The sequence below is a fragment of the Peromyscus maniculatus genome, chromosome 8 (assembly GCF_049852395.1).
Source record: "Peromyscus maniculatus bairdii isolate BWxNUB_F1_BW_parent chromosome 8, HU_Pman_BW_mat_3.1, whole genome shotgun sequence".
In the NCBI taxonomy this organism is placed as follows: Eukaryota; Metazoa; Chordata; class Mammalia; order Rodentia; family Cricetidae; genus Peromyscus; species Peromyscus maniculatus.
In genome coordinates this window covers 50289129-50311783 of record NC_134859.1, presented here as the reverse complement: position 1 = coordinate 50311783, position 22655 = coordinate 50289129, and the positions used below count along the sequence as shown (strand labels likewise).

Genomic DNA, 22655 nt, shown 5'->3' with positions numbered 1-22655 from the left:
ACACAAATGTATTCCTATGTTGAAAAGTACAGGATTACTATGCTGTCTGTTCTTATCACTCACTTTCATTTATTAATTCAACTCAGGAGGACCTTTAAAACCTTAACATGTACTGCACATGTACGCAAACAATGGAATGGTGTATTCCTGGATTGGAAAGTACAGTATCACTAGGCTGTCTGTTCTTATCACATTCATTATTAATTCAACTCAGGAATAGCTTAGCAACTTAGCAACACACACACACACACACACACACACACACACACAGCCATTTTGATTATATAATTTATGTGGAAATATAAAGGATGTAGAATAGTGAAAAATACTTTTATAAAAAATGTACATTACTTGATTTCAAGGTTTAGTATGAAGATACAGTAACTAAAGCCTTGTAGAAGAATGGTATTGTGGTTAGACAAATACATTAATAAGATGGAATAGAAGTTCAGTACTTGAGCACATATGTACAGTCTGTTAATTTTTGTCTAAGGTGCCTGTACAGTTCTAGGTAAAGGACAGACCTTTTATGTTAATGGAGCACACTGGGATGAGATCTATAGCAGAGTGAACCCCAATTCCTAATTCACATCATGTGCTTGAGATACAGCATTGTCCTAAAAGGTAGAGAAGAAATTCCAGTCAACTTATGAAGGAAAACATCCTAATGTATTTATCTGGCACAGGTAAAAACTTAATTGACATACAGAGGAATATACTTAGTAGTGTAAATTGCCATCAGAGATAAATTAAACTTCACTGAAGATAATGTTTCTGCTTACCAGAAGTTTCTTAGGAAAGTATATAGGCCAGTCATGCAATAAGATAATTCTTCATTTACCTGACAAAGGACTTTTGGATATATAATGAACTACTCAGAACAAATGACCCCATTTACAAATTGGGTTTTAGGCTTATGTGGACATTTCACAAAGAAACTTAGGACTAGGTAATAAATACATGGAAATGGAAGACATGTTTAGCATTAGTGATCAGAAGAGATAGATTAAAATAAGAATGATGTTGCTCACCTGCCAGAATGGCCCAAACTTAAAAGGATGTTATCAGAATTCTCATATATTGTTGAGGGAATAGAAAAGTGTTTAATTACTTCAGGGAACTCCTTGATGGTTTCTTATGGATTAAACATGACCTAGCCTTGTATTCATTGCCCAGGGTAAAAATGTTGTATGAAAAATTGCATTTGAACATTCATAGTAACTGTTCATTGTGGTTCCCAAAACCCAAAACTAGAAAGAATACAAAAGTCTAGTAATGGGAGGATGGATGTATAAATTGTATCTTACTAGAATGCAATAAAAATTACTGATCCACATAGGCATATGCATATCCAGCAGTGCTAAGACAAAGCTAGGCACAGAGGAGAGCACACACCCTTTGGTTCATCTGTCTTCATCTGTCGACAAGGCTGAAATCAGTGGTAGTGGTTGAGATCAGAACAATCTGATTGGGGAGATTGACAAGGATGGCACAGGGAGCTACCTAGGGTGACAGGTTTTCTGTCTTGTTAAATCTTTCAATATCTAAGTGTATGAATTTGCTAAAACTTAATGTACCGCATGGTTATGATTTGGACGTTTCACTATATGTAAATAGTATTATAATTTAAAGAAACAGAACAGTAACAATAAAGTTATATGGATAGATTGCTTGTTCCTAATCAATAGTAAAAGTGTTTTTCTGTCATTTTTCTCAAATCACACACGCATTTCAGCACTCATAATATTTGGTGATAAACATATGAACACAGGTCTTGGTTGAATTCACTTCTTATGCTAGGAGAGAAGTATATGACAAATGTCATTTCTGCTCATTCAATTTCCCTTGCTAAGATGCTTGAAAGAAATGTAGAATGATTTATTTATTTAATGTATTTAGCAGTGCTAGCAATTTCATCTAGGGCCTTAAAACTACTATTGAAGTTTCTGCCATTGGGCAGACCCAGCTATGGAGGGATTTGTTTGTGTAAAGTTTATTTATTTAGTTTATGTGCATATATGTAGGTATGCTTGTGTAAGTTTACGTATACCATGTGTGCTGATGCCTGTGGAGGCCAGAAGAGGGTGTCAGACCCCTTAGAACTACAGTTACAGGTGGTTGCTACCTGATGTAGGTGTTGGGGGCTGAACACAGGTCCTCTGCAAGAGCATTAAGCACCCTTAGCCACTGAAACATCTCTCCAGCCCGAGTGAAAATTTTTATCAAGTTGTATCAAGTATTATCTGGTACTCAGTCTACTCTGGAGCACTTGTTGCATCATGCCAAGTCTAGTGTATGCCTGAGTGGTTGGCTGCCTTTAGATAACATTGGGACTTGTCTTTATTGTACTTTCAAAAGAGTTTTTGAGTTAGATGTGGTCTTGCACCTATTGTCCCAGCTACTAAGAAAGCCAAAGTGGGAGTTCCCGTGTGCCCAAGAGAAAGGCCAGCCTGGACAGAATAGTTAGACTCTGTCTCAATAAGCAAAGTTACCACATTCTTTTAATCTAGATAAGTATAATCTTACCATTTAGATTGAACATATCATCTTTAAAAAGTTAATACATGTTCTAATTTGGCCAGATGTGGTGGTGTACACCTTTAATCCCAGCACTTAAGAGGCAGAGGCAGGTGGATCTCTTTGAGTTCAAGGTCAGCCTGGTCCACATAATGAGTGGCCAGCCAGAACTACATAGTGAGACCCTGTCTCAAAAAACACAACAACAAAAGGATATTCCATTGATACAGAAAATTATAAAATAGTAAGCTTTGTGCTACTACTACCTCTTTTCTCAAACAACCTACTAGAATATGCATATGTATGTTCTTGTGGGAAAACTTAGCAGCTATCAAAATGTACAGTGGACTTTCCACTGTAACAAGTGTGTGACAGCAGCAATTAAGAGGGAGGGTTGATTTTGATCTGTCCTTTCAGAGGGTTTCCCTCCATCATGGCAACAAATGTGTCTGTGTGGGTAGGAGTGTGATGTGAGCTGGTCACATCCATGGGCCTGACAAGAAGTACTAAATTGAGATTTAAAGGAAGCTGAGATTTGTCAGGATAGTGATAATAAAGTTGCTTAGTTAAAAAGGTAGGGCGTTTATTTTGGTGAGAGAATGGTACATAGGGCCAAACTCCAAAGAAATGTAGTAGAGGCTTAAGGAACATGCAGAGAATAAGAAAAGATGCTTGAGAGGTGGAAGAACTGATTGTGTGTAATATCATAGCAGCCCAGCATTTTTCAAGGAAGCAGTTGGAAAGGGACCAATTAGCAATGTGTAATGCCAAGAGAGTGTTTAGTGGAATTCCTTAAGTACTCTTAAGTGCTGGGGTGGGGGTACGGGTTGGAAACATATAGCCCAGGGAAATGACTGTAGTGATAAGCTTTGAGTATGGTTGGTAGAGGGCCAGCTCTTAGCAAATACACTGGCTGTAGCAGCAATATATGAGCAGGGACGTTTGTCTCATCCTCTTTAACCTCACTTTTTCCTTGGTGAGGAACATTTATCTTTCCGTCTTAAATTAGTATTGGCCCAACTACCGAAGATTTCTCTAGTTTGTCCCTTCTTCCTCCTTCCCATCCTTTCAAGAAACAGGGTCTCACTACCTAGCCCAGACTGGCTGAGGATTTCTAACCTCCTACTGCAGTCTCCTGAACGCTGGGGTTATAGGTGCTGACAGTGCACCCAGCTTCTTACTCCTTTCTGACTAAGAATGTTAGAACGTAAGTACTTCTAATTGGATTGTTTGAGCAAAATTTTTGTTGACTTTTTTCAGATTTTCCTTTTGTTGCTTCTTAGGTCTAGGGAAAGACACTCATTTTGTTAGTAATGCCAGGAAGCAGGCAGTTTCCATGGTAACCGACAGGCTGAGCTTACTGTGGAAATTTCCGGAATTAACAGAGCTGCATTGCAGAAGGATGCATAGAGCAGTATTCATCTAGAGAGCTTCACAGCGTATGCAGGGAGGAGCAGTTGCTGTGGATCAGGATATGTGCATGTTTATTTTCTTGTCTAAGGGACATTGGCAGTTTTGTGAGAGAGAGAGAGAGAGAGAGAGAGAGAGAGAGAGAGAGAGAGAGAGAGAGAGAGAGAGAGAGTGTGTGTGTGTGTGTGTGTGTGTGTGTGTGTGTGTGTGTGTTTGTATGCTGAGAGTAAAACAACTTTGAGGCATTTTGTATATCCTGGTTCATTAACCTGGAGCTTGCTTAAAGACAGGAAGGAAAAAGTGATTTGGAAAGGAAGATCTGCTTGGTACTGTGGGGAGAGAATCAGGTAAGTGTGTCTCTTAGATGAGTAGTGAGGAAGCCGGGGAGCAGCCGGGGAGCACACTTCTGCTTCAGTAGACAGGGAAAGGCTCTTCGGGAAGGTGGGCCTAGACAGAAGGTGGGTTTTGCTCTTTAAAGGAAAAGTGTTAGCATGTTTGAGAAATCAGGTTCTGATTTTGAGCAAGAACTCCATCAAGGTAATTATTATCACCTGCTGAAAGACAGTAGCTAAGAGAGGCGCCCAACACACTAGTTAGGAGATCTGCTGCCTTCTTAGTGCACTTACTAAATGATAAGAAAGCCTAGAAAGGGCTAACAGATCCCTAATCCTGTTGATGTTAGAGCAAGATTTTTAAGGAAAAAAAAAAAAAAAACTCAAATGCATTTTGAGATTAAATTCTGGAAATAAATCTGTAGGACTGAGTAGATAATTCGGCTTTCTTATGGTATAAGATTAGAAATTTAAAAGAGAAAAGGGATCTAGGAAAATCAACAGTGGTTTAGGTGCTTAAATGATAGTCAGGCAGCATTCACGTCATGTAGTCAGTGTGCTGTAGCTTCTGGCTAGGTTGATCTTGTAAGTGAAGTTTAATTGGAACACAGCCACAATGGTCTGGCAGCATGTTTACGGCAGAGATTGTATTGTGAAGCCTGAAGTAGTTACTCTCTGGTTCTGTACAGAAAGGGTTGGTAATGTATTCTGATGTCTGTTATAACTAATTGTGAGAGTTGGTCTTTTAAAGCAATAGCAATTTATTCTCTCACAGTACTAGAGACCAGAAATGGAAAATTAAGGTGGTGACTGGGCCATGCTTCTCAAGCAGGCTCTTAGAGAAGGCTCCCTCCCTGTCTTCCTCTTTTTGGTAGTTCAAGCTTTTCTGGCCTTGTCTCAGAGGAGCTATACTCTGCCTTTGTACACCTTCTCTTCTTCTCTGTCTCCTTTTAAGGAAAGTCATACTGTTTGAAATGTCTGAAAAGCCATACAAGTATATGAATAGCAAGAGTCTAGGGCTTTCTGTTTGTTTGTCTATTTTATTTTAAGACAGGATCTGACCACAGAACTCAAGCTGGCCTGGAACTTGTTATGTAGGCCAGACTGGTCTCAAATCCATAGATCCTCTGCTTGCCTAGTACAGAGATTAAAGGTATATGCCTCCACACTCAGTGATTGTACTATAGATTTGTAAAGATAAGGTGACATTCTGAGGCTCTGGATAGACATGTATTTGGGGAATACAGGGGATTATTGAAGAACTGGGTTTTGTTTCCTTATACCACATTCTGTGTTAAGTCAGCTAGTCAGTTCCTGGCCAGTTTCCTTTGGACAGCTGTGAAGAATACACTCTTCAGGAGGCTTGAACTATTGGGAAAGATCCTGCACTCACTCTTCAAGTATGGGGCCATATAAACCATAGAGTATGGCCGTGTGGTATGAACAGCAGTGGAGATGAGATGAGCACTAGGATGCTCTAGAGGGAGAGGACCAGAATTCACAGGGACTTTGGAAAACAGTGCCAGAATGTTCATATGTCTTCTTCTCATCTCTTTCGTCTTTCCTCAACTCGCAGCTCTCAAACTCCAAACAGTAACAAACACACTTGGAGTTTTAATGAATGAAAAATGATGGGAACCAAAGCAAGACTCTGAGTTATGAGGGATGAAACTCATGGCTGTGCCATTGGAAACAAACTGATTCAGAAGAAGCACCAAGTAAGCAAATGGTAGATGGCAGTGTCAAAGGAACACACCAGTGCAAGAGCCTGAGGCTTGGCTTTTCCTGGGATGTCTCAACTGTGGGAGTGTCTGAGTAACCAGCTGAAGCTGGGAGGTCTGCAGTGCTTCTTTCTTACTAAATGGGCACATTCATGAGCCATAGTCAGGATAATGGTGTCTGCCCTTGTTGTCCCTAGAAATCTCAATCACTATATTTGGGTGCATGTTTGAAAAGGGATGAATATATATGGTGAAGCATCAAACTAGGGTTCCAGTGCGGATGCTGCCCTAGAGAGAAAACCCTCCTGCATTTATTTTGATGGGCTAATGCCTATAGCCTTATCTATCTATCTATCTATCTATCTATCTATCTATCTATCTATCTATCTATCTATCTACCTATCTATTATATATAGCCTTATCTATAGGCTAGTGTATATAACCTTATCTTATATATAGCCTTATCTATAGGCTAGTGCCTATAGCTTTAAATGAAACTGTGGAGGTGATCATAAGAATTAAGCAAAGATGATTAGCAGGAGACCCAAATTAAGATCTACAAGTAGGAAGTACTAAACGACCACTCCATACTTTTGGATAATGTTGCTGGGATTATAGATCAAGTATCTGCTAAGGACTAGTGTGTTCTGATTCCATTCATAGATGCAGTGAAGAAATATGAAGCCTAGTCCAGTATTTCTAGGGAGAGTTTCCCAGAGAGAAAATATCAAATGAAGTCTTCTTTTCTAGTTGAATTCTTTTTTTTTTTGGTTTTTCAAAACAGGGTTTCTCTGTGTAGCTTTGCGCCTGTCCTGGAACTCACTTGGTAGCCCAGGCTGGCCTCAAACTCACAGAGATCTGCCTGCCTCTGCCTCCCGAGTGCTGGGATTAAAGGCGTGCGCCACCACCGCCCAGCATCTAGTTGAATTCTTTAGTCTATAAATATGTTCATATTGGATGCCAAGTTGAGATGGTAGAAGACCATGGGAATATTATAAATTTTTCACTTTATCAAAACATTTATGATGTGGTTGAATTATATACTTAAGCCTAAATAGTTTTCTGGAAATATAAAAATTCTCGTGAATGAAGTAACAGTTTTATTTATTTCATGTATGTGGTAAGAAATATGATAAGAAAATAGAATGAAGTCAAGTTCATCATACAGTTTGGATTAGATTAAGCTGCTTTATTGCAGATACTCTTTACTCCTTCTGGGACAGGTCTTGTTGTCTGTCCTAGGCTGGTCTGGAATCTGTGATCCTCCTGCCTCAGCCCCCTGGTGTGTACTTACAGGTGTGTACCAGCACACCTACTTCTCATGCTGACCTCTCATTGGCGGTTGTGCTCATTATGATGCTACCAAAATAAAAATTCTATCCAGGTTTTCTCCTCAAGCAGAGACTGCCTGTGGAAGGGTGGCCCCCTCTGCCCTGTCCAAGTCCCATTTTTATCTTTTCTCTTGGCAGAAAATAACAGTTCTTTTCTTCACGGGGGAGAAAAGGATGGGGGCACATCCATCTGGGAAAGTGGGTCATCATGAGTAAAGCATTATTGGTGGAAGCAGAAGATTGTAGTGGCAGTGATTTGTGTTCGTTTCACCAGGATTTATGCTTTAGAATTCTCTGCTGTCAGTTCAGAGTTTATTAGTATAAAGAGCAAGGAGACTAGAGGTAGGAGAATGTGCACTGGAGCAGCGGAGATTCTCGTAACTACCCCAGGCCCTGGGGTCTCATAGCTTGTGTCGTTCCTCACATGCACTGATTGGGAATAAGGAAGGTTTGCATGTCTATGAGATGCTTTTTCTGTGTACCTTGCTTTGCTAATTCTTGTTGCCTTGGTCTACCAACACTCCCAGATCCATGTCCTCAGCGCAAGGATACTGCCAGACCTTCCCGGCTCTCCTTTCCCTGCAGCAGTCTGAGTACTCCAGGCAGCAGCTAAGGACAGCAGCAGATGTTTTGTCTCTCGGGGTCTACTACCACCTAAATGCCTGATGCCTTGTGTCTGTCTTTTCTGTTGTGAGAGTCATCCTTCTCTCCATATTCTATAATGGGAAACTTGGTGCTACACTGATACAGAGAGGGGAACAGGATTTGTAGGAGTAGATAGAAAACAATTATCTCTCAGTAAGAGTTCTCAAGATTCAAAATAGTTTCCTTCCCTCACCCCTAGCAATGACTAGTTTTTTTATAATGTTAAAAAATGAATTTGTAAGGGTTAGAGAGATGGCTCAGTGGTTAATGGCACTTACTGCTCTTGCAGAGGACCTGGGTTCAATTCCCAGCACCCACATGGTAGATCGTAACTATTCATAAATCTAGTTTTAGGGGATCTGACACCCTCATCTGGCCACTGTGGACACTAGGCATGCCCATTGTGCACATACATACATACAGGCAAAGCACTCATATAAAAGATAATATAAAAAATTTTAAAGAAATGTAACTTATAAAAAATGAGACTGAAAAATCAAAATGTGAGACTAGGTTTGGATGAATGAGTAGCTGATTTCAAAACATAAATAACTGAATTTTTACATATATAAATTCTTGAGTTCATTGAGAAGGTAAACAAGTCAGTGATACACTTATGATGGACAGGATTTATGGTTTTGATAAAGAATTTGTTAGGCAGAGCACCAACGACAAAACAGACACCTGGACTAGTGGGTCTCGGTGGTACTCTTTCAGGCAGTTAACAGAACAAGAAATGCTTATTATCAGCAGGAAGGAGCAGAACTGTTCAAGTGCACCAGTGACATGGTAAAGTGCCGTTAGAAAGAACCTCGAGCCAGCACTGGTGGTATCTGACTGAACCCCAGTACCTGGAGCTAAGGCAAGAGTTTGAGAACGGCTCAGGCGTCTGTATAGACCCTGCCTCAAAAACGAGGGGAAAGTTGCTTAATCTTAGTATTGTTTCAAATTAGAATGCAAGGCAAAGTGTGCTCTTAACTGGTGGGTATTGTTGGTTACCAAGTCCATGCAAGCATGCTGTGTAGCCCTGACCAAAATGAGGTGTCTATTTAATAACTGCCATGTTAAGATACTTTCGTGGAAGTTTTGTGAATTTGTAGTTTTTGTTATTTATACATGCTGTATAGAAAAGTACACACAGAAAGTGTTTTCTTTCCGAATTGTGAGTGAGGTTTTCCTTCTCTCTCCCTCTGCAGCCTTGGCAAGGGTGTTGGCTTAGGATGTCTGGCTACACAGGAGTGGCTCAGAAACGTGTCTTGCTGCTGAGTTTGCAAAGCAGACACCACTACAGTATTAACGGAGGGCAAGTATGAAGTTTCAAGCACGGCTGGAGCTGGCTGTCACTTCTTGATTGTGTCACTGTATTTAAAATAAAACAAGCAACGTGACATCTACCCATCTACATAGAAAACAACATGAAATCTACCCACCTGTATAGAAATCCCTAGGTAGCTAGCTTTATCAGTCACGTGGGATGGAAATACAACTTTTTGCCTGGCGGTGGTGGTGCATGCCTTTAATCCCAGAACATGGGAGGCAGAAGGAGGCAGATGTCTATGAGTTCGAGGTCAGCCTTGAACTGATCTACAGATCGAGTTCTGTGTCAGCTGAGGTTACCCAGAGAAACCCTGTCTCAAAAAAACAAGCAAGCAAGCAAGCAAGCAAACAAATACAACTTTTTTAATTTGATCCGATTAATGTTCTATAGCATAATGTCACAGTTCTTTGTTTTTTAAATCTGTAGGCTTTGGGAAATTTAGATTCTGTATGGGTCAGTGAAAAGATGATAGCTGTCTTAGACACAGTGTTAAATAGTAAATGGACAAGTTGGCTGTATCTGTCCAAAAGCTAAATAATCTGAAAAGAGTTCAGTACAAATTTGTAGGATCAAAAGGGACAGTTTACAGATTTTCAGGTGACAAAGTAAGCCTGTGATTTCAGATTTTAACCTTTGTGCATTGATGTACAGAGGCCTGTATTGAATGGATTTCAGCTCGGTATCAAATGTCCCACTTATAATCTTGTATATTCTCCAACCTTTATGAAGTGTGTCAGTTTTTTTCTATGTGAGGATGTATAAGACTTAGGTCTTGAAGAAACCAGAGATACTTGAGTTGAGGATTCCTTTCAAGGCAGAACTTTTGGCTAGAATTGTTGTGGGTTTGAATATGTTTGGGGTTGTTGTCTGCCATCAATATGGTGAGTGAACTTTCCTGCTCCTCTCGTGCCAGATGCTGGGGATATAGGACTCTCCCTCTCTTGAGAATCACTGGGAGATAGAAAACATTAGGGACTTCATAAATAAATTCAGAGTAAATTTGTGTGCATATAAGCATTAAGTACAGAGACAATGGCATAAGCCTCATAGTTTCCTTCCCCTTTCTATAGATTCATTTAGAGTAGGCTAGGGCTCATGTTGTGTTGTCACAGGTGAAGTCTAGAGTGCTTTTGTGGTCACCTGTCATTCTCAAGATACTCTTTCCATTCTCAAGGGCCTTGATGGAGCCTGGAGCAACAAAGAGGAGGGGAGGGATTTGCATCAACTCCTTTTAAGTGCTGTGTTCCTATTTATCACTTCTAATTGCAAGGGTTGTTGGTATCTTAGGTTGGCCTGCTTAAAAACTAAAACCAAACCATTGACTATGTGGCTTAGATAGCAGAAACCATTTCTCACAGTTGTGGAGGGTGGAGAGTCCAAGATCGAGTTACTAGCAAGATAGTTCCATTCAGCGGTCTCTTCCCAGGGCTTCCAGGTAACACCACCTCATTGGCTGCTCATAGGACCTCTTTTTTTCGTGGATGTGGGAATGAAGCAAGCTCTCTAGTGTCTTCTTTTACAAGATCACCAGTATTGTTGGAATAGGCCCCACACTTATTAACCTTCATTTAACCTTAGTTATATCTTTATAGACCCTGTCTACAATACAGTCATACCAGGGATACTTTCATATGTGAGTTTTGAGAGGGAACATAGTTTAGTTCATAAGCAGTCAGGACATACAGCATTACTGCCTCATGTAGAAAGGATGGAGAGAAGAATGGGTGCTGGGCAGCATGGTGGTTAAATCTGCCACATACTCTGGCTGAGTTTCCCAGCTTGCTAATAAAGGGCTTGTAGTTGGGACATTATGGATTATTCACTGAAGGCAGCTTAGGGTGATCTGTAGAAAACTATGAAGAGAACATGAAGGCTATTGGGGAGATTTTTTTTTTTTTTTTGGATAAAAGAGTTTAGTTTTAGTTTTCTCAAGAAAGGGGGGGTTATCTTAGAGAGTCGGTACTTTCTTCCTCTTCAAGAGTGAAGTCATAAGAGTATGAACTTAACATTTTTTCTGTTTTTTTCTTACCATTTATTTTCAACTGTGTGTGTGTGTGTGTGTGTGTGTGTGTGTGTGTGTACATGGACACATGGCATGACATGCCTTTTTTTTTTTTTTTTTTTTTTGGTTTTTCGAGACAGGGTTTCTCTGTGTAGCTTTGCGCCTTTCCTGGAACTCACTTGGTAGCCCAGGCTGGCCTCGAACTCACAGAGATCCGCCTGGCTCTGCCTCCCGAGTGCTGGGATTAAAGGCGTGCGCCACCACGCCCGGCTTTTGACATGCTTTTTGAAGTCAGAGCACAACCTGTGGAAGTCGGTTTTCTCCTTCCTATGTGTGCTCTAGGGATTGAACCAGGGTAGTTGGGCTTAGCAGCAAGTGTCTTTACCCACTGAGCCTTAATGCTGGCCCCCTTGCCAAGCTTCCCAATAGATGTACTTTCTGTTTGTAAGCTTTCTTTCCTAGAGCCCAGTCTTAGTACTGTCCTATTACTGTGAGGAAACACCATGACCAAGGCTATTTATAAAGTAAAGCATTTGCCTGGTGACTTACATGCAGTTTCAGAGGGTCAGTCTATGATCATCACGGTGAGGAGCATGGAGGAAGGCAGGCAGGCATGGTGCTGGAGCAGTAACTAAAAGCTTACTTATATCCTGATCTACAGGCAGGACAGAGAGAAAGACTGGGCCTGGTTTGGGCTTTTGACACCTTACTTGTATTGACACACATCCTCCAGTAAGGGCACACTCATTTCAACAAGGTCACACCCCCTAATCCTTCTAAAAAAAGTCTCAACAACTGGGAATCAAACATGCAAATATATGAGCCTATGGAGGCCATTGTCATTCAAACTACCGCAGCCTCTAAGGTAGTTTAGGGCAGATATTGACTGACATCTGGAATTCATGGTTGGGTTCAGGCTGGTTTCCTAAGCTAGTGCTATACTTACTATTCTTTGGGAACCATTAAGATTGGGTTTTTGAAGTGGAAACTGCTAAAGGTTTAGTTTTCCTGGAAAGGTTGTTGGCCCAGCATGAGTGAAGGTTGTGGGAATATGGTGTGGTGATGTCATAACCATGGAATGTTCTCTGTGATTCTGTAGTATGTGCAAAAAGTTGAATATCTGGTGGTTTACTCAATTTGGGGCATTTTATTAGCTTAATAAGATATTTTGTATCTCTTAACTATTTAACTATTCACTTTCAAAAAGAAAATAGAGATTAATCTCAAAACTATATAGTTGACTAAAGTAAGCTGAACTTTTTACCAGAGAGATTTCATAATGCTAAATTTTGCCCTTAAAATTGTAGAGCATTATGCCTGTTGCTGTTCCATGGTTTTATATAAGAGTGGTGCATTCATTTCCATTCTCAAGGATGGTAGCATATGCGTGTGATATCATGCAGCCATGAAGTGGTATCCCATGATCTCTACCATATTCTGTTGGTTCAAAGCAAGTCACAAATCAGCCCCTCCAAAAAGAGAAATCTGAAAACAGCTTGAGGCCAAGAGGGAAAAAGTGTTGGGAACCATGTGGCCCTCATTTTAGCAATTATTTAAAATATTGCTTCCAATTTATAAGTAATTTCAATTAACTTTTTCTAGCTATGTTAACTGTTAGGCCAGTGCTGTGTTTCATCAATGATTAAAATGAGCCATCGAGCTGGTATTACTAATGATTATAGAGCAATGGCCATTATAAATGGAATTTCTTTAAGTTAGAGTATTTCCTGTCTTACTTTGCTTCAGGAGAAAGATTCCTGAGAAAAATCTCTTTGTTATCGCCTGAATATATTTCTCATCTTCAGAGATCAGTGCTGGTTCATCAGGACTGAAGTGGTCACTTGGCCCCTGCTGCTGGGCTTCTGCCATTGGAAGCTAGCCTTGCCAAGGCAGGGTGGAAGTGAAAGGCATTTGTGTGAGTGGAAGCCGCTGTCTTGGGACTCAAGCCTTCAGTGTGAGACCCTCTTATTTGGAGCATGGCTTCCCTAAGTCATATAGATAAAATATACAAAGCTTTTAACTATACCCTTGAATCTTGGTATTATTAACATTAGCCAGTATAGCTATTTGGGAAAAAAAGGTTTTTAGCCTTCTAAAGTTTTTGAGACCCCTAGAATTAGCCAGAGGAAACAAAATCTACAAAATACAGGAGACATTCCAGAGTTCTGTCATAACAAAATAGATAACCAAGCCCCTAAACCTTCCTTGCTCCATGACAAGGCTAGACTTTGAAACAGATTCTGGTAATTTAGTATGAAATTGAAAACCAGTTAGTTGATACTCAGTTGTCTGTACATGTTGCACTTTCTTGGTTGACATAGCTTGTTCTCACATGTGGGGAGAGGAACAGGAGAAAGGAAACTGTAGTTTCTGTGTTGGGATTTGGGTGTGGTATTTAATGTAATGTGACCTCTGCTTTTTCTAGTAACCAACTCCCTTTTCAGCCCATTACTCCTGCTGTTGAACAGAGGTTGAAAGGTTTGACTAAGACAGTACAGACTTCCTTTTAGTTAGCTGGCACTTGTTTATCTCTTACCCACTCCAGCACAGTGTAAATAATAACAGGATAGTTTATTAAAGTACTCATTCCTACATGTTGCTAAAACCACTGGGAATACTTAGAAATGCTGCTTCCAGTTTATCCCACACACTCTGCTTTAACTGCTATAGGCTGCTTCCTGGGCTTTGGAGCTTGGATATTGCTATCCTCAGGCACAGCAAATTTTGTAAACAGCTTTACCAGCTAGAGGATGTGATAGGGTAAGCACTTTGTAGAAATGAATTCTCAACTCTGGGCCTCTTGCTTGGTAATACAGTCTTGTAGGCTGGAAAAGGGTCTACTATTGAGGAATCCAAACTGGAAGACAGTGTTAGTTTCACCAGCAACAGGAGATTGGGTTATAGGAATGTCTTTGAAGCTGTGCCTTCGGGATACCTAAATGTATTTTGCCAAAATTCAGTGTGTAAAAAGCAAGATGATGCAAAGGGCTCCAGAACTGGAGATCATGCTGCTTGTATCCTTATGAGCTGAAGAGCTCTCCACACCTTACTCAGTGCTAGCTAAAAGAAAAAAAGTTAAAACCTATTTAAAATGTGGAAAAATTGCTTCCCAATATTTTAACAGAGAGAGACTGAGAACACACAGCATTGAGTCATCAGGAAAACTGAAGATCTCCCCTGAACAACACTGGGATTTCACTGCAGAGGACTTGAAAGACCTTGGAGAAATTGGACGAGGAGCTTATGGTTCTGTCAACAAAATGGTCCACAAACCAAGTGGGCAGATAATGGCAGTTAAAGTAGGTGACGCCATGATTACTTTCGGAACTTTGATCCATTAGCTGAAGTTTTGTGGTGCAGCAACACCACCGCTCTGTTTTTACCTCTGTGGTAATAATGGGTGTTCAAATTCTGTCTTTGCTTTCCCTGAGGGTGTTTGTGTAGAGCTTGTCTTACTGGTTGTGTGTTTTCTTGCTCTGGAACGTGAATATGTGAAGTGTGCGTGTTCATTGCACTTTTGCCATGATGCATTAACAGGTTTTAAACTTCTGGCCCCTTCACTGCCAAGGTGAGTTCAGGCTGGGCCACTGCACCCCTGGGAGCAGGGCAGTGCTGCTCTGAGCCAGGCCAGGCGGGAGCTGGAGGAAGAAGCAGCACACTGGGCTGGGCAAGGTGCGGGGCTAGGGCTAACAGCAGTCTTACTGAAGGTTTCCTGGAAACCACACACATGCTGTTGCCACTAACCTCAACCTTACTCGGTCCTGACCGGCTCGGCTTCTGTTGGTTTATTCCATCTCTACTCAGTACTGCCCTGTTCCCTGGTTTAAAAGTTGTATATAAATGCGTACCTTGTGATAATACTGTCACATTCTGTCCTTACTGTGTTGTGCCATTTAATTTGTTCATTTACCTCCTTCCCCTAAAAAGGGCCAGAAGTGGAGATTTGGTCTATAAGCCATATCCAGCAGGCCTCTGTGTACTTGTGATGAACTGGTAGTGTTTGTCTCACTCTTAATGGATTTGTATAACTGTACTTTGTTTGTTCAAATATTTAAAAAGTATTATGTTCTGTTTAAGATATTCAAGGCAACATCAGCAATTTGGGGAAAATTTTAAAAGAAAAACAAGATGTAGCCATACTATCACTAAACTTAAAATATCTATGAGAACAAATAACATCTCAGTTTATAACAGTTGAGAGTGGCCTTGCAGGTAGTCTAATTTAATCTTCTTAATCTCTATTTTGAGTCTGTCACAATGGCGTGAAGAGATGACATTGGGGAGTGGGTCTGTATCACAGTACTTTAATGCTATCAGGCCTGTTGTAGCAGCATCTTACTTGATGCTATTTTTCTCCAAAGTTAAATGTTTCCTCACTGCTGGGTCATATCAGGATAATGTTAAGCTAGTGTTGAAGAAACATTTTATCTAGTTTCTTGTTTTTGACCATATTTTTATAATGTGGAGAGAAAGGTGCTTTTGGTAGGAAGAAGTATGAACATTCATGAAATTTTGCATATAGCCCAAAGACCTAAAAATGCACAGACTGGGACTTCTGCTCTAGAATACCCATCAAAACAAACTGTGTTTCTTAGAATGGTTTCTATATTCTTACCTTGTGCTCCTTCAGTGTAAGGAGAGGAAGGAAGTCATTTGATTTAGATGCTTCTGATGAATGTTCTGTTGTCCTTAAGTTCTTGTACTGTCTGTGTTTGGCATCCAACTTCAGTTGACGGGGACTTAAGGGAAGGCTTCATGGATAGCTCAAGTTCTAAATTTGCCTCCTTAGTACGAAGCAAAGTACTTTTAAATATTCCTGCTTTTTCTTAGTGCTGAATATACTTCATCTGTGGTGATCAACACCATATGTTACTTAGTAATGTGGATAAACTTTAAAATGAGTAAAAGACTTTAAAGGAAAAGAAAGCACTTCATTTTCACATTTCTCGGTAATTAATTTGGTCATATTTGGGATTGTATAATGGTTACTCAATTGAATTATTGTCCAACATTCATAATAGACACTATTATAATACCAATGACTGTTTTGAGATCTACATTGGAGTGCTAATATGAACTCATATGAACCAACTCATATGAGGTGCTCAGAGACAGTTATGGAGCCTACACCTTTTGCCATCAGATGTACACTTCCTAGCTGAACTGTCCCTGTAAGTCATTGAGTACACACAGCAGTTTGGTACATAGAGGATAGCAGCAAGGCATAACTTGACATAGGTGGGTGAGTGTCATTGGATTCCATGACATCATTAATATTGGAAGAATAAGATCAATTATTGTAATTACTTGTAATTAATTTGATACCAGTTGATGAATGATAGATGCTACCTACTATAGAATTTCAAACATATTTATTGTTGATTTCTTTTTTTTTTTTTTTTTGGTTTTTTGAGACAGGGTTTCTCTGTGTAGCTTTGCGCCTTTCCTGGGACTCACTTGGTAGCCCAGGCTGGCCTCGAACTCACAGAGATCTGCCTGGCTCTGCCTCCCGAGTGCTGGGATTAAAGGCGTGCACCACCACCGCCCGGCTATTGTTGATTTCTTTAGAGAAACAGAGTCTTTTGTCACATGTCATCATGTAGGCACACAGACCACCCTGACAAGCATAATTATATAGAAGTGATGAGTGGTTAAGGGTGAGTGAGATTTGGTGTGTTATATTTAAAGAGAGATAGCCACACAGTGAACAACTTTTTATTGTTGTTAACTGAGAAACATTTCCTGAAGTAGCTCAATGCTGGCATTTGCATATGTAGTTTGGTACTATGGAGAAGGATTGCTTTATTAGACATTAAGTCTACCTTACAAAATCCCCAGAATTTACTTGGAGTAGCCATACAAAAGTGAGCTGGAATTTCTTTTCATGTTATGATTTCTCATTTTTCCTTGTGAGAATGCCTTTTCCCAGATTGATTTTGCTGTGAATAAGAAATGGTTGAAAGGTGTCTTCATATTTACCTGAAATAATTATCTCAAAAATTTAATCTGAAAATTGACTAAGGTGTAATAAATCAGATTCAACAAGGAACATGTAGAATGTGTCTTTAGACAGTTCTTGATGTGTTAGCAGACAGATATGGACGGTTTTAATCTCAAAGCTTTAATTGCACACACTGGGCAAAGAGCTCATTAGTGAGTGTGAGTAATACCATTTGCCTGTCAACCCATGCCAGGATGATTGGGCCATAGCTGCCTAGGGAGAAGTCAGTATTGGCAGTGAGGTCTCCTGAAGCTTCTAAAAGGAGGGCAGCTGTCAACTCTTGACTTTGATCAGTGTTCTCTATAAATGACATTTATTTAATGTCTCATTAAAATTTTTAAATTAAAATCTAGAACAAATCCATAAAAACAAAAAGTCATAATGAGGAAATATTCTCTCAACTCCTGCAAAACACACACACACACACACACAGTGCTTAAATTAATTTAAAAATATCAGTTACCTTAAATTTATAACTTTTTATGGTGGATATAAACTAGTTTCTTGAAATACACAGCACATTCTCTATTAAGATATTAATTTCTATTCAATAAAATGCATATTAGAAGTTCCAACTATAGTAATAACTATTGATCAACCTCTTGCCCCTACTGCCCCAGTATCCACTACTGTGTTCTCAGCTTCTGAGAGAAACTTTTTTAGGCTCCACAAATGAAACTGTGCAGCTTGCCTGCACAACAGCTGGCTTGCTGCTGAAATATACGTACAGCATTTTCTAATAATATCCATCTCAGTGTAAATAATTTGTATACAATCTACAAAAATCCAATCCAATGTAAAGTATTTAAAACTAATAATTGTCTTTTAAAAGTAGATTCAATATCCAACAATGCCTTTCTGACCAGGACTCTATTCTTTTTTATGGATGGATAGTATTCTACAGTGTGAATGTACTACATTCTTTTTATCTACTTCTTAGCTGGTGGATGTGCATGTTGTTTTCATTTGTGGCTGCTGTGAACAGCACTGCAGTGAATTTTGAGGTTGCTGGCCTATTTTTCTTGATGGTAGGGTAATCACTGAATGAAGCCAACATGAAATCACTGTCCTCTAAGTAATAAAGAAGATTTCTCTGCATAGCTGTCCTCAAGGGTGATTGTAGTAGGTAACTCTCAAGGTTTGAAGCCAGTCTATGAAGAAGTTATTAGAATTAGATTTTTTAGTTAGGGTTATAGAAATTCAGGTCTGGGAGAAACATCTAGCAGCATCAGGATGTAGGTAAATCAGAATCAAAGACAAGGGAGCTCCTGGGATGTGAGAGGAGATGAGAAAGAACCAACTCATGGTCTGACACGCTAACTATGAGAAGGAAGATGGTCATCCACCTAGGTTACTCCACAGCAAGTCTTGCATGCCCAGAGAGTATGGGTATTGTGATGGTGTTTCATCCTTCTGCTTGGGGAGCTATCTAGGCTAATCAGGAAAACAGGCCAGTTGTTTAGGTTGGATTTTGTACCCGACTGAGAGTGGTGTGATTGTGCTTTAGGGCTTTAGGAATTTTCTTTTTGTTGATGATCTGCCTAATTTGTCCTATTTTTTTTCTACCCTCAACTATGCTCCCTTGCTTTTTTTGTTTTTTTGTTTTGTTTGTTTGTTTTATTCAACTATTTTTAATGCAGTACTGGCCATTTGATCTTTGATCTTTGGAGTTTTACTTCAGTGTTCTTGAACTAGAACCTAGGTGCTTGGTAGGAAGGACAAGGTTCCTCTGGTGACAGTATCAGCAGCCCTACAGCTCAGCTCTTCCTTACCATCTACTGGTTAGGTGTGTCTGCCTGGATGCAGACAGTAGAGGTGTGGTGTTGTCTAATTTTTCCAGGGAGATGTAAACAAACATTTACCTGAACTAGGGCACCAATGACAGACCCAAGAAAGGATCCTACCCAAGCCTAGCTTAGTGAGGTAGTGTATTTATTGGAGTTCCTTATGGGGCATACAAGGTGAGAGATTACTTAGAGGAGTAGGAGGACTTGGGCAGTTGTATTAGAGAAAAGCCCCACTCAGCACTTAGGAAAGCTGCATCCCTGGTGTCCTCTGTATATCTTTCAGATAGGTCAGCCTGCTGTGGAGAGCAGTTGTTACTGTTTATATATTCCCCCAGGATTATGTGAGTCTTAAGTTTCAAGAGTTTCCGGGACCTTTTGCATTTCATTTGTTTTCTGAGCCTTAACCTCCCTCCTCTCTCCCAGTTGGAAATAAAATACTTCGGTGGGAAGGAAAGAGCTACACATTGTTCTACCTCTTCCTCCAGCTCAATGTTTTTGCTTCCTCCTACTCCAAATTCTCTGTTGTGTGGAAGGGGTAATGGGTGTGTCTGATTATTCCACCTATCACTGAACATTGGGCTGCTGTGCTACAGCAACAGTCATCTACTCTCATAAGCTCGACTGGCTATGAATCTGCACTAAACACTGCCCATTGCAAGGAAGAAGTTTCTTTTCATGAGTCATCTAGGCTGACAGCAGTAACCTGTGGTTGCAGATACAAATATTAAGGTAATTGGACAGGCATATCATATCTGTTTAACAAAACAACAGTTTTGCTTTGTTTTTCCCCCATATTGGGGCCCATTATCTCCCTAACTATGGGCTTTTGCCTTAGAATATAGTAGCAGATACAAGTTCTGTCTGGTGTAAAGGGACTTAAATCCAGTCAGAAGGCAGTTGGTTGCACCCATGACATTTGTGCAATGCACTATTTCTCCAGTTAGCACATCTTACCTGGCATGGTGGTACAGCTCAGAGAGTCTATAACTGAGCAACACTGTCAATAACAGCCCCTAGCAACCTTAGTGCCTTCCTGTACCACACAAGTCAGCCAGCAGGGAAGGGACTTCCATCACAGTCCTAGTCTGATCCCTCCATGTCTGAGTCAAAGGCCGTGGTGTCATCAGCATGGGGTTTTACTTCTAGTTCTGACATGTAACCAATAGTAGTGGCAATAGATTGTATGTTTTGTGGGGCTTAGAGCCAGCCTGGCCAATAACTGACTAAATGGAAGCACAATTCCTGGTACTGATTTTTTCAGCCAGCAACCTTCGGGCTCTAAGAGGGCCATCTTCCACTCAACAGGGTGTTCTCATTTAAACTCCTTAACTACTCTTACAGTGCTTCTGAGATACTCAAGGTTAGCATTAGATCAAATGCACCTTTTTACAGAGGGTAGACAGGATCCCTGAAAGCCTACTGTCTGTTCCAAGCAAGTACTAGTTTTTTGGATGGCTAAGAATATTTAAAAAGAAAGACTATTGAAGGTCCAGTACAGCATGAAAAGATTTCATCACTTGTATCTTTCCTTAAGAGAGCATATTGGGTGGATGAGATGGCCCAGCAGTAAAGGCCCTCGCTGCCAACCTGATAGCCTTAGTTCAGACCTTGGGACAAACATAGGGGAAGAAGAGAGCCAACTCCCACCAATGGTTCTCTGCCTTTTGTACATGCACACACTCCTCCCTCCATGGCAAATATAGTAAAGAAATAGGAAAATATAACTAAAAAACAATGTTGGGTACAGCAGTATGGATGAGAAACACCACCTGTTTGGCACTCTAATCCATTCATTTTCCGTGAATCATCTACTGACCCAACCTAAGGTGCTGTGCTTTACTCCACCCTCTTGGTCTCTGTGGGACCAGCTTATTCTGGTTGGCCTGGCTTAATCCCAGGAGAGCAAGGCCACATTTGTGTCTGTCACTGGAGCTGGTGCCTCAGTTCTGACAAGCTCTGGGTAGCCCTTGCTTTGCTGTCAGCCACATCTGGCTGCTGAAAGGGCGCCAAACCAGGGCAACAATATTTACTCCCAGAGTTACTCTGCCTGGGGAGAAGAGAACAATTATCCACCCTAGATAGGACAGCAGCAGCAGACCAGAGAAACAGCTCCACCCAAGTGTAGCTTGGTGAGCCACTGAGTTCATTAGGGCTGCTCACAGGAACATAGGTGAGGGATTACTTAGAGCAGCATTGGTGACTCAGAGGAATCCATACCACAGAAAGCCCCACCCCAGAGTGGGTGATGACTCATGGAAGCTGCATTCCTTGAGTTCCCTGCACAACTTGTAGGTGTCAGAGCCAGCAGGAGCCTCCTCTCTGGCAGTTGTCACTGCTTGTATAACCCTAGGGTGAAAGTGTGTTGGAGGGGGGCGACTTACAAATCTTGTGAGCTGCAGGGGCTTCCTGAGTCTTGTGAACCTTCCTCTTCCCTCCAGGGAGGATGCTTCAACATATGGGAAGACAGGGATTATAAAAGTACAATTTGGCTTGTTTCTCCACCACTCTGGAGACTATGCCAACACTTCTGTTAAAAGTTCCATCCCTTAATGGTTTTGGTAGATATTGATGGCTGGTAATCACTGTGGGAGAGTGTTTCTTTTAGTGTTTGTATTTATATCTTGCGTATTCTTCTGAAGGCCCTAATGTGATAGTGACAGAGGTGACTTTAATGGGATAGTTCCCTTTTGATATCAGAGTGCTCATTAGGCAATTGAAAGACCATAGTGACGACATTTGATTATGTAAATCTGGAAGGGATGCAGACTTTGTGGCTGTGTGCTTGATTCAAGAATGATCTTTATTATCTTGTGATCTTTTTATTGGTTAGATCATGTGGCTAAATTAAATCCATGATTGACTGAGCCATTACCTTCCTAGTGTTGCTTAGAGGTGTGGTATTTCCTATGCACAGTACAAACTGAGGCTGCCCAAGAGTGGGGAATTCCAGATACGACAAAGCTGCCTCCAGTCAGGCTGGATTTTGAATTACATTTGTGCCTTTTCTGTTGTAGCTTCAAATGAGTGCTTTTCATAACAAGGGTTCTTTCTTATAAAAATCTTACATGAAACTCAGTAACTAAAATAGATAAATCAGTAGAGGTTAGAAGAGGCTGAGAATATAGGAAAGTGGTAAATGTGTTTAAGCATGCCTGAGGTCTTGGGTTCAGTCTTTACCATGAAACAAAGAAATAAAATAAGAGGGAAGGTGTTGGGATCATGGGGGAAGAAGTTTGAAAACCCTCAGAATACCAGTTCAAAGGAAGTTTGGAAATGCTTGTTATAGGTGAATTTTAACCACTCATTGTGTTTTTCAGGTCATACTTGAATCTAGTCTTTGAAACTGACCATTGCTTAGTAAACCTATCTGAATCTGATACTGAATTATATCCCAGCATACATAACTATGCTAGGCTTATTATGTCTTACTCTCCATGGGGACACCTGAACTACCACTTGGTATATTTCCTAATACTGCTTGCTATCTGAGACCTTACCCCTGGCTATCCTTTAGATTTGGATCATTGTCTCTTTTAATGTCATAGGGACAGGAGTGATGACATGATCTTTAGACCTTAGAAACGTTAGTGC

The 22655-nt window shown here is 40.5% G+C and overlaps 1 protein-coding gene across 6 annotated transcripts in view; it reads left to right on the top strand.

Annotated features, from left to right (window-relative positions):
* The window catches only part of Map2k4 (mitogen-activated protein kinase kinase 4), a 95282-nt gene that overhangs the window by 38020 nt on the left and 34607 nt on the right, over positions 1 to 22655 (top strand). For 3 of the 6 annotated variants that reach the window (XM_076542617.1, XM_076542619.1, XM_076542618.1), the window contains one exon: positions 14401 to 14575. The exons of 1 other annotated variant lie outside the window; for it this stretch is intronic. In XM_076542617.1, coding sequence (XP_076398732.1) covers positions 14401 to 14575 — 175 coding nt within the window. Of the gene's footprint in view, positions 1 to 4218; positions 4275 to 5835; positions 5978 to 14400; positions 14576 to 22655 lie in introns of those variants that run through there. 2 more of the 6 variants (XM_015992382.3, XM_042282210.2) reach the window with 2 other exon arrangements.